At 45.0% G+C, this 18,416-nt stretch overlaps 1 protein-coding gene across 1 annotated transcript in view; it reads left to right on the top strand.

The window, feature by feature from the left end:
- LOC126282309 (serine/arginine repetitive matrix protein 1-like) overlaps positions 1-18,416 on the top strand; it is a 1,097,707-nt gene that overhangs the window by 1,023,933 nt on the left and 55,358 nt on the right. Inside the window, exon 6 of the mRNA XM_049981964.1 lies at positions 7,124-7,335. Within this exon, the coding sequence (XP_049837921.1) occupies positions 7,124-7,335 (212 nt within the window). The remainder of the gene's footprint in view (positions 1-7,123; positions 7,336-18,416) is intronic.

Below are 18,416 nucleotides of genomic sequence, written 5' to 3'. Positions count from 1 at the left end.
GAGAATGCCTAAATGGCTGATGTTTTACGTTTTATTCGTGAGGGGAGGAGAGGGGGGGGGGGGGGGAGATTATCACACACTCTGAGGATAGGCGTCTGGTCTTCTCCCTCTGGCCTCCACACTCCCTCCGTTTTCAGTCTTCCTCGCTTTTTCTTTGCTGTTTGTTTGCCTCGGTGTCTGTCCTTTAGGCTGGAGATTTCAGTGTGTTGCCGAGTGGCTCTCTCATACTTTTTTCTTGTGATCAGCGAGCCCAGGCAATCTGCTATATTATTTTAATACCTTCCACTAGATTTCCTTGTAGGGTACGTTTTCCCCTATCGGCTCCCCGTTGGTTTCATGCCCTTTGTCTTTCCACGACTCCTTTTGGAAATTGTTTTACGTTGAGTCTTGTTTGCACAAGGAAAAAGGGACTGATGACCCTTTAGTTCGGTCCCTTTACAGACCAACCCAAACAACCTACCAACCTACCTACCTACCTACCTACCTACCTTCACATTTAAACCAGGTCCCAGGCTCACCGACGTTTCGACCGACTTTGCAACGGCCCTCTTCAGGACCGAGATGCGGGTGGAGATAGGGTGCGTTAATGTAAGTACAGTGGGTTCATCCAAGAAATGTCACGACCCCTACAACATAACAGATTTCTAGAATAATAGGTAATTGTGTCTCTTATACTGCTGCGGCCGGTTGTTTTCTGACGTAGGCAGCCATAGCGTATGACAGCAAATTAGCAGCGCGTTGACCGTGGGCGCAAAGTCCACGTGCCTCCTCAACGGGGATGCCTACTTTTCACGCCCTCAGGCCGACCCGTCAACACAGGCTGCTAAAGACGGCGGCGACCGCTCTGCCTGGAGCTATGCAGGTCGCAACCTCGTCTCCGAGCGGATCAAAACGCATGACAGATGGCAGGCAGTTAACAGCTGCGGGCCGGCTACCGCCGCTGCCCGTCGTAAACAAACCGCTCAATCCACAAAGGACCCGCTGACTGGCGAGTCGAGTTCCAGATACGAGTGTGTTGACATGCGCGCGCTCGCCACACACACACACACACACACACACACACACACACACACACACACACACACATGCGCACACACACACTCGCACTCTTCCGTGTCGGTTCTACATCTCAAAATAACATCTGGTTTACGAGAACATCAACGAATACCTTCGCTTCCTTGTACCAACCAGCACAGCCGGGTACGGAGTCAATTTGGGAACCAGATCGCTACGTGGACCCTTACCTCGTTTCTGCAGGGACAAGCTGGTTTAGCGAGTTGCGTTTAACAATTATCTATCCCTGTGAGAATAAGAGTTCTGCTTCTTAACTGAGGCTCTTAGGAAACTCGGGCAGGATCAGATTTGTACTAAATCGAGATAACTTGCCTAGCGCACTTCACGGCGCAGTAGATTCGTCTTCGGGAACAGCAAGCTTCAGATCCACGCCGGTTCATTTACTTCTATGTATATACTCTGAAAGTCACTGCACTGTGAGAAGCTGTGGGGAAGCTTACTTCGTTCCAATATTATCCAGTTTGTCCTGTTTCACTTCCGTGTTGAGCGAAGGGAAAAATTCTTATCTCTTAATGTATGATCATGTTCCGTACACACGACAGAAGATTGTGATAGTTGAATGGTAGCACAGTTTTCCAATATCGATTCTCTACAGTTGCCAAAGAGGATACAGAGAAAACCACATCTGCTTCCTTCTAAGCATCCAGTTTGAGTTCTCCGAGCATTTCTATTACATGTTCGTATGTGCTATACCGACCTGTTAAGATCCTCTGAATTGGCTTGATCTCTTCTGTTATGTCTACTTGGTAGGGTCTATGAACGCTGGATAAATGCTGTCGGTTTGAAAGCCATTTCATTTACAGATTAACTTCTTTCCCAGCACACCTTCAACAAATCTAAATGTTCCTTTCGCCTTCCTCGATACTGATTTTACGTGATAGTTTCAATTTATTTATGTCACCTGTAAATATTTGTACAACATAACGTGCTCAAAACGTTCGCCAGTGATCTGGTGTTCGGATTCTTTCTTTTTCTTATAAAAATTAACTTGCCTCTATACACATTTAACTAGAGCTGCTTTTTCAGACTAAACTTTCACTCTGCAGCAGAATGTGGGCTGATCGGAAACTTCGTGGCTGTGTGTACTGGATAGGGACTGGATCCCTGGATCTTTACCTTTGGCGGGCAAGTGCTCAACCTGCTGAGCTGCCTCTGCACGACTCGCGACTCCTCCTCCACAGCTCTCTCTTCCAAACTTCACAGAAGATCTCCTGCATACATTACGGGACTACCATTCGTGGGAGAAAGTAAAATGCGGAGAAATTGCGCACTCGCAGACTACGGGGTTCTTTGCAGACGAATTTTTACGATTCGCAGGAGTAGAAATTTTGTCCAAGTCCTTCAGCATTTCCTTACTTTCGCCCAAACGACAGTTTCCTCTAGATTGCAGCATCGCCAGTGAAGAATCTAATGCTGCTGGCACTAAGTAATAAATCTTCTGTGTATGAGAGACTCTGTTACCCTTCTTTTGTGCACACGTGACGGTAGTTAGGTTTCTGTTGAACGTTCGTACTGGGTTGCATTAGCCAAGTATTCTTCAAGCCATTCGCATACTTAGAAGACAGTGCAGTCACAGCAGGATTGTCAATTTAGGACGCCATGTAGTATGTCAATATGAATTTAAGTGTTAAGAATTTCTTTTTTAAGTATTTGGAGAATAGCTTGTAAGGAAGTGGAATGTGAACGACAAATGGCTGTGACAAAGAGAGACTAGGTGGTTCTGAAATGCCATGCTGCTGATGATTAGGTGCGTTGATGGAGTAACTAATGAAAGGTTCTGAATCGGATAGGGAAGAAATGAAATGTATTGTATTAATTGGTTTAGACAATACGCAGATTCATAGTACACATCTTGAGGCATCACAGAACAGTGAATCTGCTAAAAGAGGTGAGTATGAGGGGGAGGAGGGAATTCCTTGAAGTTGTAGAAAGTGCAAAGCTAGACTACAGAAAGCAGATTGAAACGGATATAGATTGCGGTGGTGAAACTTGTGCAGGATAGACCAGCACGGAGATACACTGTACGTCAAACAAGTCTTTGGACTGAAGACCACAATACCGTTACCATTCCCTGCTAGTAAGTTGAGACTAAGTGTACAGTACGCGGTGTAACATCGTTCATACAGTTGCTTTAGATAAAAGAGATGGGCATGTCGTTACAAAGCCAGTGTCGTATTGGTTGCTTTGTCCATAGTGACAGCTACGCCGCTGTCGCGCCAGTCGAATAGGGATGAGCTCCTAGGACTTGCGCTGATGTTTATTGAACAGAACATGGAGGAGAAGGGATATCAATGGGGTGAGGAGAGGGTGCTGCGCATGTGGTCAAGCAAACCGAAATGGTGACGTTAGTAAAACACTATTCTTCACATTTTCCGCTAAGACGTCAGCCACAATATTGGACATGGTTGTTCTGCTTTCACACATATGTTATTAACAGCGAAGATGCTGCTGCAGACAGAAAATAAATTCATTAAAGGAAGGCAAGTTATTTCTCATAAGTGAGTACCGCAAAGGTAACTGTAGTTGTCGTACTAGTAAGAGGCGTATAGGGCGTTAATACTGAGACGCAGTGTGATGAAGGCATAAAATCGTGTGACTAACCGATGCAACTTTATCGCCACATGTGTACAAGAAAAATTACAGATAAAACCAGTATTGAGGAGCGAGTGTGCTGGCAGTCTATCAGTTGAATGTATACACATTTCGAGCAATGTTCACATGCAGATAACAAATGTTAACGAAATTCTGTGTCATTTGCTTCGTAGTATTCAGTTTCCACAGCATTGTGCTTATTTTAAAGTTCAAATGACCTGGTGTATGATTATGTGCTACCAAAATTTTAATTTCGCCAAGGATGAGCAAAGATTACACCATTCAATGATATGCTAGTAGAAGAATTAAATGCCTGGAGGTGTTTCGGTGTGTAATAAATAACTAAATTACTGGGTCTCGAAATTTTCATATTGGCGTACTTGAAACAGATTTTTAATCAAGTAAAGTTCAGCACAAGGCGTAAAAAATGGTTATGTCTGTCTCTTCTTTCCATAAAAAAAACTGACATCTGAGTTGACACACTTGTTGAAAACCAGCGAACAGGCCTTGAGTTTCTCTGTTCAAAACTTTAAGCCAGATCCATTCCAGGTATCGAGTGGAAGCTATTAAGATGCTTAAGACTTGAATGAAAAATCACCGGTACATCTGACCAGATTCTGTCTGCACTACAGATGCAGTGATATTCAGAATCTTCGGGCAAACCTTACTCCACGCCACAGTCGCGCGACTTAAGAAGTCGGTGTACGTGGCGACAAAAATTCCGTTGTGCGCACCTGACTGCTCACTCCACAGATATTCCTAGTGCGTGGGCGAGACGGAGGTTCCTCGTTGAGTGCACTCGCCGCATCCACACTTTGCTCGGTTATGGCCGTTAAAAATTCGAGTCGTCTTCACGGCACGCCCTTTTCCGGACACTGCGCGTCGCTACGGACTCGGCCAGCGCGGCACTTGCACGCTGTATTCCTCACGGCAGGTGCTGTTCCTTTGCCCTTCCCAGCACTGGCTGCTCCCGCGGAGGTCCCGGGTTCCGTTCTCGTTAACACCCTCTGGTTATTCTACAGCTAGCTCTCTAGCCTACCTCCCCAACCACGTGCTTGGGCTGTCTCTGTGTTTTAATTGCTTTCAGATGCGGTTAGCACTTTTCTCTGCCGCAACCAGTTTTACCTTGTTAGGACTAGCTCTCTGACGAAGGCAAAACATTAAGGAGTTCTTTAGCGTTGAGCCCAGATGTCGGTTGAAGAACAGTTGAACAGATTTATGTGCTGTCTCCGAGACAATAGATCTGTTCCCATCTTTAACACACAGAGAGTGGTGTTGGGTGGGTGGGAAAGTTGTGGGAGCAACCCCCCACCCCGCATGTTGAGCTTCGCGATTAGCTCGACAGCGCCCACCCGTGTACTGAACTCATTATTTATCTCGCCTTATTTTACGATTGTCGGTCCGTACTGATGTTCATCACATTTTACTCTTCTCTCTTTTACTATTATGAATCTCTCGGGTAGAAGACATTTATCCCGTTACTGTCTTCGTCCTGCATTAGCTTATCGTGAGTCAGATGTGGCCGACGTGAGATGTTCCTCGACACATGAGAGTCCCGGGGTGAGCTTGTCTTCTCTGGCATGCATACCTACCCGATTATTATACAAGATGACTCAAAAGAATGGGAAATTCTGGAATGGAGATAAATGAATAAGCACAATTGTTTTAGACATGTTTCTTTATCAATACATAGTATGTCATTGTCGAATGTCACAAGCATCTTCATTTGGCTCCCCTCGGTGCACACATTCCTGCAGGCTGATAGGAACTATATGCATGGCTCGACCTAACACTGCAATAGGAATCTGGAGAATTCCTCTCGTATTCTTTTTTTAAGTTCTTCGATCATAGCAGGTGGAGTACGGTAAAACGCGATCTTCAGGTGGCCCCACAAGAAAAAATCACGCTGTCAGGTCAGGTGATGTTGGGGACCATGCAGTGTCACCGTGCCTTGAAATGACAAGGTTACCAAACAATCGTAGCACAGCTCCTATCAATATTCCTTTCGGAGCTCCGTCATGCTGAGATGAATTGTTGGCAGAATAATGGGGCAGTTTATGCGCAACAAAATGGTTCAAATGGCTCTGACCACTATGGGACTCAACTGCTGTGGTCATTAGTCCCCTAGAACTTAGAACTACTTAAACCTAACTAACCTAAGGACATCACATACATCCATACCCGAGGCAGGATTCGAACCTGCGACCGTAGCAGTCGCACGGTTCCGGACTGCGCGCCTAGAACCGCGAGACCACCGCGGCCGGCTGCGCAACAAAACTTTGCATCATGGCAACTTATGGAACAGACGTTACAGTGTTTGTGTATCCATTATGATCTTCAGGAGAGTAGGGGCGTGTTGTGCCACTCGAAAACATGACGCGCGTTGCAGCTGTGCAGTGAACGCTCGGGTAGCTGACGTGGATTTTGCTGGAACCAATAGCGACAATGCTGTGTATTGACGACGCCACTGATGTGGTACCACGGGCTGTTAAGGAAATTCTTGTCGTCGTGCAGTTTTGCTAACGGGCGTTCAGCATATTGTCTGCTCTTTAGCAAATCTTTAGGATGAGGTAACAGAACGATCTGCAGCTTGTACGGATGGAACGTTAAATCCACGTTCAGTACTCAATGAACACTTGAACGACTTAACTGCAGAGACTCAGAACGCTGTAGGCTTCTTACGAAAGCAGTTCGCACAGCCTCGATAGTGTCTCCCGCACGAGCGGTTCGAGGTCTCCCTGCAAATTGCCTCTTGAATGGAGAACCCGTTGCTTCAAAATTGCGCACTCGGGTGTTGATTGCACGCGCTGAGGGAACACGATCGTGCCGTCCGATGTTAAGATGACACCGAAATTCCCGATTCGTGGCCTCCACGTTTCCATTCTTGTAACAGGCTTTTATAGTAAAGGCACGCTGTACACCGTTCCAGCGCTACAGTCATGGACTGTGCGGCTGGTCCCGGCGGAGATTAGAGTCCTCCCTCGGGCATGGGCGTGTGTGTGCTTAGGATAATTCAGGTTAAGTAGTGTGTAAGCTTAGGGCCTGATGACCTTAGCAGTTAAATCCCATAATACTTCACACAAATTTTTTTGAACACCTTTCCATGCTCCGTGGTTACTGTTTATTAAACGGTAAAACAGTGCGAACAGCATTCTGTATGTCATTCGGCGCCACCTGCTTCGCAGCATTGCTACAGCATGTTCCAAAATTTCCCATTCTTTTTGAGTCACTTGTAGTTTCACTTCTCATCTCTGAGTTTAATAGTACTTTCACTGCCACTGCTTCAGCCTGACCAAATTTATCTTGACGCCACTACCGCGCTGTTTCGTTTGTTGACTCGCGGGACCAACCAGCTACCATCCAACCCAATTACCAGCCGAGCAGCCAGCAGCCCACCCAGAACCCCTGCAGCAGCGGCGGCGGTGTGTGACCGGTGGCTCGCTTCGTGTGCCCGCAGGCAGCTCAAGCAGCTGAGCGTGAGCGCGCCCGCCATGACGCACCACCAGCAGGCGATGGCTGCCGCCGCCGCGGCCGCCGCGGCCAGGGGCTCCTCGGAGCAGCCGTCCGTCGCCTCGGGTTCGCCGGAGCCGGCGCACTCCTCCAAGTACCGCCAGAAGAAGTTCCACCGCCACTTCAAGCAGGTGGCCGCCGAGGAGTACGTCCTCAACTGTGAGTACGCTGCCGTCTCCTCCTCTCACTAACGCCTCCAGTGTCATGCTGCACAATGAACACCAAATCGTAGGTGCGACTCCTACAGTGCTTCAATTGTAACGAATACAGGCCGTGCCATAATTAATAATGGAAACCGACGCAACTGAAAGTTAGTGATAATACGAGCAAAAACATTGCAGTCAACTTCGCCAATAAGCGGTTACAAACTGCCTCTGTCTTCAGTGTGAAACATTTTCGTAGTTACTACGAGGGCTATCCACAAAGTACATTACGTTTTGGAATTAAAAATAAATAAAGTATTGGAAATTTTTTATTATATACAGATGAAAGCCACACTTAAATACTACTTTTCTACATAGTTGCCATTTAAATTAAGGCACTTATCGTAGCGATGGACGAGCTTGGAAATTCCTTCGTCGTAAAATTCGGCCGCCTGCACCTTCAACCACGTAATGACTGTCTTTTGGGACAGAAAAGGTGTGATTTTTGTGGATTTCCTGGAAAGAGGCACTACAATAAACTGTCAAAGGTATTGCCAAACTCTGCACAACCTCAGAGGAGCAATACAAAACAAGTGCAGGGGAAAGTTGGGCTCAAAGATCTCGCTGATTCACGACGACGCCCGGGCCCACAAGGCAAATGCCACTCGCTAAGTTCTCGAATCTTTCAAGTGGGAGTTGTTTCCTCATCCTCCGTACAGTCCCGACCTGGCACCGAGCGACTTCCACTTACTCCCAGCAATGAAGAAGTGGTTGACCATGCAGTGTTTTGATGACGGCGTACAGCTTCAAGAAGAGGTAACCATGTGGTTGAAGGCGCAGGCAGACGAATTTTACGACGAAGGAATTTCCAAGCTCGTCCATCGCTACTATAAGTGCCTTAATTTAAATGGCAACTATGTAGAATAGTAGTATTAAAGTGTGGCTTTCATCTGTATATAATAAAAAAATTCCAATACTTTATTTTTATTTCCAAAACGTAATGTACTTTGTGGATAGCCCTCGTACAAATGTAATTCACTTCTAAACGTCTCGATTTACTCCCTATGCAATTCGGCTCGAATCTGCTGCAAACCTGCATGTTATTCGTCAGTTAACGCATCAGGAACGTACACTGATGAGCGAAAATATAATGACCACCTGCTTAATAGCTTGTTTGTCCGTCTTTGGAACGAAATACATCACTGATTGCTGCAGCATGTTCCAAAATTTCCATTCTTTTGAATAACCTGTACTTTCGTGGGCCGCCGACTTACGTACGCGGTGATGGCGTCTCATAGCGATCCATATGGGTTCCAAATGATTTACATCAGGGGAATTTGGTCGCCGAGACATCAGCCTGAATTCTTTAAAATTCTCCTCAAACCACTGTAGAACGATTCTGGCTCCGAGACAAGGGCAATTATACTGCTGAAAGATGACATCGCTGTCGGGGAAGACATCAAGCATGGAGGGATGCAGGTGGTTAACAGCTGTCGGTGTGTCTTCGATTACTACTGTAGGCCCCATACGAGAGCAGGGGAATGTCTCCCATAGCATAATACCGGTCCCACCAGCCTGCGTCCGTGGCACGATGCGTTTCGAGCCGTCGTTCATCTCGATGATAGCGTTTGTGGAGACGACCATCTACCCAGCGTAGTAAAAATATGATTCACCCACCCGAAGAGCCGACACGTTTCCAATGATCGACGATCGAATCCCGATGGATCCGTGCCCACTGCAATCGTAATTGACGATGTCTTTGGGTCAACGTGTGAACACGTAGGGGTGGTCTGCTGCGGAACTCCACGTTTAACAATGTGCAATGAACGGTGTACTCCGAAACACTTGTGCGCGCATCAGCATTGTGATCTTTCGGCAGAGATGGCACAGATCACCATCTGTCCTTCTGTACAGAGCAGACAAACCTCCGAGCCCTACGTCCTGTGAAGAGTCGTGGACGTCCAGTCATTTAGCGCCTAGTAATAGTTTCACTGCTGTTCTACCTCTTTCCGTAGACGCTCATAACTGTAGCACGTGAACAATCGATCAGCTTCGCCATTTCCGGGATACTCGTTCACAGGCTCCGCATTATAATAATAATCTGCCATTCGTCAGAGTCGCTTACCTCAGTGGACTTCCCCCAACTGCTACGGTAGCAGGTTCGAATCCTGCCTCGGGCATGGATGTGTGTGATGTCCTTAGGTTAGTTAGGTTTAAGTAGTTCTAAGTTCTAGGGGACTAATGACCACAGCAGTTGAGTCCCATAGTGCTCAGAGCCATTTGAACCATTTTGATTTGACTTCCCCCATTTGCAATAGGGTGACCCCCGTCCCGTGTCTGCTTCGCTTACATACTTCTGCTACAGCGTTACATGCCCACACCACCACCAGGCGGCAACCAACGTCGTGATGGCCAGTGGTCATAATGTTTTGGCGTATCAGTGTATCTCATTAAGTATCTGGTCTATATGATTGTTTTGTTGAACTATACATTGTTCCAATACAATTTCACGAACGAGTATGTCTTGTGTTCCTGCGTCGAGGTATTCCAGCATTGGGTGAGGGTCTGACCTTGCGCAACGTTGAGGAATGTGGACCATACGTAGTGGGGCGCTGATACACTCTGCTGCTGATGTAAGGCATCTGAGGTGTCAGTACAGTCCAAGTTGGATAGGTCGATCGGGGTTTGTACCTTGGTCTCCTGGGTCACTTGGATTGCTCTGTCTGTGGTCATCTCTGGTCACATGTCTAGTACCGTAGTTAATACTGTTAAAGGTCTGAAGCAGCGAGCTGCACGGTCTTGTCAAGATTTGTGAGATGTTCCAGGGAGGGGGAGGGCCTGCAGAGATGAGTGCAGTATTGTATCCAAATGCTAGGAGACCACGTGGAACATCTCCAATCACAGGTACTAGTTTAGACTAAACTTGAGCGTGTATCTTGCTGAAGTGATAATGTATTTCTTGTCAGCGTAGGTCATGGACGAAATTTGAGCCCAGTTAGATGATGGACTTGATCTAGAAGTTTACTGCTATATTCTCGAAAAGTGGCGCTTCGAGACTGCGACTGTGTATAAAATAAAAGGATGGTTTTTGCGAAGAAGAAAACAGCAACCAGTTACTGTTGATAATGCTGTTTATTTATGCAGATAACACTGTTACAGATTTCGAACCGACAGGTTCATCTTCAGACGCTCTATATTCTCCCATGAGGTGAAAGATTCGTGGAATGGAGGTGTCCTACAGCCGAAAAAACACACTAGACATGGTCTACTTGAACGTGACTTTTAGTGATAAGCAACCAACACACTGTAAACAAATCTTTGAAGTTGAGTAGTTGTTATATTTTACTTTTGCGGCAAAATAACGGAGGATTTTCAACGTAAGTAAAATACAACTACTACTACTATTACTACTACTACTTTAACTACTACTACTACTTAGCTATCGTTACATTTAAAGAGGTCGTTCCTAACATCGTTTTTTCTGTACGGCACTACTATGCTATGAACCTTTAAACACAAGGGGAAATAGAGTAAAAACCTCATGTGAATTTTTAAAAAAATGTGTCGTAGACGTGAACAGCCGTCTGAAGATCATCCTCTCGGTTCTAAACGGCGCTGTGTGTCTAAACAAACAGTGGAAACAGTGGCCCGTTGCTGTTTTCTTCTTCGCAAGAATCAACCCGAAAAGTTTACGTGTCAGTTGAATTTGTACTAACGAGAGCAATATTTGATACTAAAATCAGTGCTGGATCGTAAACACACAATGTAAACATACGGTTGAAACACGTAAGGTGCAACGTCACTGTTGTTCTATTCATGTTTGTAAGATACTTCATTCTATCAGTCGGTGAAAGCTGATTCACACGACACTATTAATTTGGTGGTGTGGCGAGTTATTTAATAGCTCCACTGAACGAGAAGACAGCGAGTAGGTGGGTGCCCGTTCACACACTGTGGTTGGCGTCAGGGATCGACTGCAGTAAAGGGTGCTCTGCAAGAAAACTCTGAAATCGAGAGCGAGTGGGAGCTTATCCTGCAAGAACTGAAAGAAAAGTCGAAAAACATGAAAATGTGTCCCTTCTTAGAGAACTCGCAGCTGAATTCCCCGGCGGATGCTTCTCCACGCAGTGTGTCTGGAAGTTGCTCCAAATTTCTATTACAAAACTTGCAAGTGACTGCAGTTTAAACAGTATGATAAGCCCTTTCGACCAGGGAAGTCAGCTGCTTGCCTATTCCAAACCTGTTGTGTTAACATAGAGCCATGTTGCCGATCTACACGTAACAGGTGTCTGGAATGACGGATTAGAGCGAAACCTGATTGCTAATAGACTCTGACAAAGAGATCGTGTTCAGTGCCCAGAAAACCTTGTTACCAGACGCTGTGATTAAATAATGTTGTCCACACTCTTCTGGCTATTGAATCTCTCGCTACTTGACTAAGTTATTGGTCTAGTATGGGCCAACCTTTAATGATAAGCACCCTAACGTTTGCGTAAATTACGGCGCAAGGAAGAATGTGCGTGACCGAAGTGAAGATTTTGTTTCTTACAAAACCGCAAAATATTAAATCTTAAGAGTAAATCAAATGCTCATCTCAAAGTTCCATCGGGCTGAACGTAGGAATTTTCATTGTCTTTATGGAACTCTTGACTGCATAGTTAACCGGTCAACGTAATACTCGGCCAAAGTTCCGCTCAAAAATTGCTGGTCTAACTTGTATTCTGAACGAAAAGCTAGCAAGCTTGAATAGCAGCTGCAAATCAAGTGTGCAATTATGACACAGGAGTCAGTTGGTAGTATGCGGTCGTGTCTGATAAAGTGCAAAAATTTTATAGGCGGCTCTGTCAGGCTAAACGTTATTTTGTTTCGGCAGGAACATGATTTCTCTTTGTTTTATATAACATTAATCAGCAAAACTTCCATCGACGGTCAGAATCACATTCTAGTAAACTATCCTCTAGAGCCATACGTTTTAACTTTTCATTAGCATACAGTGATATTCTCACTACTGATTCTTCCTTCGACATTTGGCTGCTTTGCCAAACCAGCTGACATACTCCTACCATTCTTGGCTGTTTCTGGCACCTTCTAACAAATTTTAACAGCAATCGATGAAAGTAAGTGTAGTTTCCAGGGCGTAGCAAGTTATTTAACAGCTTATCTCTAACCCCAACAAAATTTTTATGTGGTATTTATCAGATTCCGGTTATTGTTGTTAAATTACGACTACCAGCATCGAGTTACACTAAAATAATCACACGAACAGCTGTTTCAAAATATGGTTTCAAAAATGGTAATACATATTACAACATGAGTCACTAGAAACGCTGATGGCCACTTTGGCTTAGGCGAGAGCAAAGGGGTTTTATTAGTCGGTCCTAATGAATCTGGAGTTCTCTTTACAGAACATAATTGAAGGTGACCGTTGCCCGACAGTTCTTTGTAGTGTTTGCGTACTGAGCTGTGAAGTATCGATAGTCATGCAGCAACAGCTGGTTAAACTGTATCCAGCAGTAAAGTAATGAATTCTGGAAGTAAAAGTAATATGTTCCTGTTGACTGTGTTAAATGAAATGTTCTTGTGTGTGCGCTGAGCATAATATCTTAATTAGATACAATTGGTCGTGAGCGGCAATGAGATGGAGACGCGTCGAGGCGTGTTTTTCGATACAACAGGAATGAAATCGCACCCATCTCGAGGTGTTGAGTTCAGCCATTCGCGTCGCGTTTTCAGTATAACTGAAGTTACAGTGTGAAGAAATTCACAGTGTGTTGTGGAATACGAGATTTTTCTGACTGAAGCTGTAATTTGCACTTCAAAGCCGAAAGAACAATCGGAACATGAAATGACATACATTTGGTGATTCATAATTGATTCTTTTCGGCTACAGCCTTCATTGTCTGCATCTACTTACGTTTGATTAAATCAGTAAGTTGAATGAATCTAATAATTGTGATCCACCGATTGGAGAAAGTAAATCGGAAAAGATACGGGGAGAGAAACAGTAATGTAGCACCGCGGTAATATTTCTGAGGGGTGTTAAAACTCGCCAAGAGCGGAGAGAGAGAGAGAGAGAGAGAGAGAGAGAGAGTGGGCAGTATATGCTGTTGACAAGAAGCTCTGTCGAACTACGAATGTTACTGCACCCGGTTGTGACATGTAAAGGTTTTCTTCTTATCGCCAGTTTCTTATAACTCACACATCACTATTCGACTTTCTGTAGTTAATGACTAATATATGAAGCATTTTGGGGTTTAGGAAGTGGAGTATTTTATTTTTTCAACATTTTGACCTCGCTGAAGACTCCCGATCCAGGCTCAAATCTGCAATTTGAAACCGGAAGTCCTGCTATATCTCACAGTAATTGCGTTATCTGCTGAGTGTGCGACGTCCCCATATTCCTCTGCGTCTTCCGGCAGCTAAATGCGGACACACTGTGCTAAAACTGCGGCCGTTTCCACTCTACATTTACACGGCTTTTGCACACAATTGAAGAGTGTGACAGAGAGCACTCAGCTTTGTACCACAATCTTCCCTTTGCAGTGGCGGGACGAACGACTGCAGCTGTGCGTCGTGTCTGCTTTTGTCTTCGAGGTTCCTACGGGAGCGATACGTCGGGAGTTGGAGCAGCTCACGGAAGGCACTGTCCGTCTTGTAAACGATTACGCGCTGGCGCTGTCAGCGTGACGTAACGCGAAGCAGAAGGCGTTAGCAGAGCGGCCGCTGCTGCGCCAGATGCCAGACGAAGAACAGAGCCAGGCGGTGCTGGGTCGGCTTTCTGGGAGACCGCACACGCTAAACTGTAATCGGGCGGCAGAGGAAGGCGTAAGTGCGGCACTGTAGTCCTCTGACCGGCGTCAAGGCTACTTACTTTTCGTGATTAGAACACATGCCCGACGAGTAACCTGTTATATCGGCAATATTAGGACAATTTTCACTACTATGGAACGAATTGTTCTCCGTCTTCGAGGGTAAATTCTTAATAAATCCTATTAAATGGCAGACAAATTGTTTCCCAACGCCGAGATTTTTCTACATTTAAAGAAAATTCAGTGTTGTTGACGCCGGACAGAGTAGTACAGTAAGACGGTAGGCGTTTCTCTACCTCCTGTTTACGGTTTTTAAAATGTTGTCAACAAAAAAGATTATTTCTGCTGCTGGATACAATTCAACCAAATGCTGCTACGTAATTATCGATACTTTAAGCTCTACATGCAACCACGGTAAAGAATAAGCTTAAAGTGACACAACAGTAGTAAACAATGCGACGTGTGAGGATACAGGGCCCTAACAAAGTGAGCTATTTGTCGGCGCCGAACGGACCAAGGAACATAATATTTCACCTGAACCTACAAGATTATAAATTGTTCATTCAAGGGATTTTTGAATGTTGCTCAAGCATACGACGTTAGTAGTGGGCAGTGAATGAGTACAGCGAAAACCGTTAGAGATTTGTTGTTATCTTGTGCTCGACCGTGACAGGAACTGTAGACTGGCAGTCTAACAGTGAGTGTTTTAACACTTTGCCGTCCGCACGTCTCGTACAAATTTATTCGCTTGGCACCGGGAGCGCTAATTCGGATTACTTGACTTGTCGCCGGCCGCTTTTCATGTTACCGTTGATGACAAGCTTCAAACACTTTGACTTTTGCGCGCTTTAATTTTCCGGAAATCCTCTATTTTACCATATCGTTCCACAAACTCGAATTTTCTTTTTAAGTAACTTCTTTGCAAGTTAAACACTGTTACAGTAACTATCCATACAGAGGTGATGCCACTTTTCATCAGAAGGTGTCAATAGTTCCATCACTGTTTTTGTTAAAGGCTGTCCAGCGCCGTAATATATCTTGAATAATGAATTCCGTACTCGAATGACACAGCACCCGAATGAGTATGCCTTATTTCGTAATTTTCGACGGATTGTAAACTTCAAAATTTAACCGCCCACGCCACGGTATCATTCCTTCATCAATTGAGATGTTTTCACTTAGATTAAATGTTTGTTTAAACTTTTTGGAAAAATTATCAATTACGAATTGCACTTTGACAAGCCGGTCGCCATTATCCAGTCTGTTGTAGCTGTCGGAAAAATGTGAAAATTATGTTTGTCTGAATCGGTTGCGGGCCATCTTTTTTGCGAAATATCGGTGTGTCTATCAACGGATTAGGTGACGACAACCATTGATCGTTGTTTTCTTACAGTTCCCATAATGATAGCAAGCCCAAACCATTTTCTAAGTTGGGGTCCCGTAACGTCGACAAATTTGGCATTTTTAAATCCAGTTTCCTTCTATTGCAATTATTACTGTAGTACTTGCTGGTTTCGTTGGTAATATATTCAAATAGATCGTTCCCAATATATAATTGTACGATATCCTCGACCCTCTGTGCATCTTTGGGAAATATTTTTGGACCCGAGGATCCTTCAAATTTATTATTGGTCCTTGGTAAATCAAAGTCTGACCACTGAGCGCGGTCTTCTTCGTCTGATTCATCAGAAACAGTTGACAACCGTAGCGTTCGCAAATTCTTATTGGACGTATTTCACTATCTTCCTACTGTTGTGCTTCACTTTCATTTTTTTGATATCCAATGTCTTCATAATCGGCCAAGTCGTCCGGAACGTCAGACAAGACGTCCGCGCATTCATCATAAATAATCCTATTGTCTCTTTCGTCCGCTGTGATGTAAGAGCACAAATACTTATAAAAATAAAACACTTGTTGAAGTGTGTAACTTATTGTTACCTAAACAAAAGACCAACAGAATACAAAAGATATTAACGTGCTGTCGCCGGCCATTGCGCCATACTATGCTCAATACACCACTCCGGTATCGCCGACCACTGAGCGATACTATGCAGACGACAACAATGTGGTGTCCCGGACGGCATAATGATAAGTCGCAAAAAATTGTTGAGGCCACTTTAGAACGCAATCTACTTGGTGTACCCATTTAACATAAGAAGGGCATTGATATGCGTGACAGTCATACAGCCACACATCACATGTGCGCGACCGATAGGTTACATTCGAGGTGTGACGTATAGAGTGACTCAGCTTCCCCTACTTATGGGTTTTATGCAACCTGCAGTGCCTCCAAAAATCACACACGAGATTTTCGTAGTCTTGGTAAGCGCTAATTATTAGGCCACAGAAAACGTGAACAGAACCTTTTTGTAGGAAACTTAATGTAGTTTTGTGCTGGGACGCGTTTTCGCTAGAGGCCGCAGTTTTCGAATTGTTCAAAAAACACGTGCAAAGCTGATCTGCAAACGCATTTTTCTTCAATAACTGAAAAAACCGTGGCCTCTAGTGAAAACTCATCCCAGTAAAAAGTTTAACTACATTAAATTTCCTAAAAAAAAGGCCCCGTTCAGTTTCCTAGAGGACTAATAGTTTGCACATAGCAAGGGAGAAAGTATGAAAATCTTGCACGTGGTATTTCAGTGTTGCGGGTTGCATAAAACCCATAGGTGGGGCAGCTGAATCATCCTGTATAGTCAGGTAGAAGTAGTTGTGACCATTTTACAGACATGGAGCTTTTCCTCCATATCGGTAAATCAGGGTGTTAAACCGTCACCATGTCGCTGGTCAAGCCATTTGGTACGGCAGTTTTAAGGAAATGCTGATGTGGTACGTGATACAGCAAATAAGCAGTTAAACGTGAAACTGTGGAGAATAGGATTTGCACACCTGACAGAGGTGGACTGCAGTGTATATTTCTTCCCTTAGATTAAAGTGAGTTAATGTGATCGATGACGTGGTTATTAGAGGTCGAGCCCAAGTTTATAAAGGATTAATTACAGCATACGTCTTGAGCGATTGATGGGAAACTAATGAAAATATGCAGCATTGGGTTCAGGAGGGCCGTACTGGATGCCATACAGGATCTCAGCGGTCCAATTCGACTAGCGCCCGAAAGGACGGACTTATGTTCGGTCGGTCGCACAGCATCGTCACGCCATGTACCTTAAATCAGGGAAGGGACTCGTTTGCAGCAACGCAAAATTCCGAGTTGCCGGTACTGTCCCGACACCGCTCGATGTAAAGGGTGTTAGAACGAGCTGCTCAGTGCCACAGTCGGTGTGTCTCATCCACCAAACACGTTTGGTGCACGGTTGGCGAGAGGCTTGGCACGCATCCACTCGTCAGCCACTACGCCTAATGACCTATCGCATAGAATCGAAGCAGCAGCATGGAATCTAGCGCTTGTATCTGTCATGCAGACTTCTTTCGACTGGACATCCAGACGGTTTAGAGCCGTTTTAGCTCCCACAGGTGACAGCTCCGTGTAGCACTTTCAGAATCTGTATCCCAAATCAGCTACAAATTTAGTCATGTTTTCTTCTTGCTGTACTCCATAAGCACAGTAAGTAAAATTTTTTTGTCGTCGTTCCTAGTGTTGGAATTGCAGTTGCGAGTAGTGTACGAAGAGCATTCAGTAAGTAATACAGCACATATTTTTTGTTCGGGCCATTTCGGTTGAAAAAAAAAAGCGGAGTTTGTCATTCGAGGTGATCGACGGATTTCAAACACACACACACACACACACACACACACACACACACACACACACACACACACACGTGGCTGCAGAACTGTACGTGTCTGTTGGAGTGCTGACACCATCATCCACTAGTTGGGGGTACTCAGAGGCGTCTGTCCACTGGGTTGGTCGCCTCCTGACAGAAAACCATAAAGAACAACGAAGGACTATCTGCGATGAATTAATTACGCGTTTAAAGGACGATCGTGAAAAAAATTTTTAACGAATATCGTCACAGGCGGTGAAATATGGGTTCGTAGCTTCGACCCGGAAACACAACTATAATCCGTGGAGTGACGCTACACCACCTCTGTGAATCCATAGAATGGTGCCACGCCAACTCTCTTCCGAAGGAAAAGTTTATGTCGCACCCTGAGCCGGTAAAGTGATGGCGACGTCTTCTGGCACTCCGAAGGGGTTGCTCTATTTGATGTCCTCCATCGTTGTGCACGAACAAGTCCGAAGTGGACTGTGCTACTGTCAGGAAACTGAAGAAACGATTTGAGCGTGTTCGTCGCCACAAAAATGCAAACGAACTTCTCTTTCTAA

The sequence above is a fragment of the Schistocerca gregaria genome, chromosome 7 (assembly GCF_023897955.1).
Source record: "Schistocerca gregaria isolate iqSchGreg1 chromosome 7, iqSchGreg1.2, whole genome shotgun sequence".
In the NCBI taxonomy this organism is placed as follows: Eukaryota; Metazoa; Arthropoda; class Insecta; order Orthoptera; family Acrididae; genus Schistocerca; species Schistocerca gregaria.
This window is presented reverse-complemented; position numbering and strand designations above follow the sequence as displayed.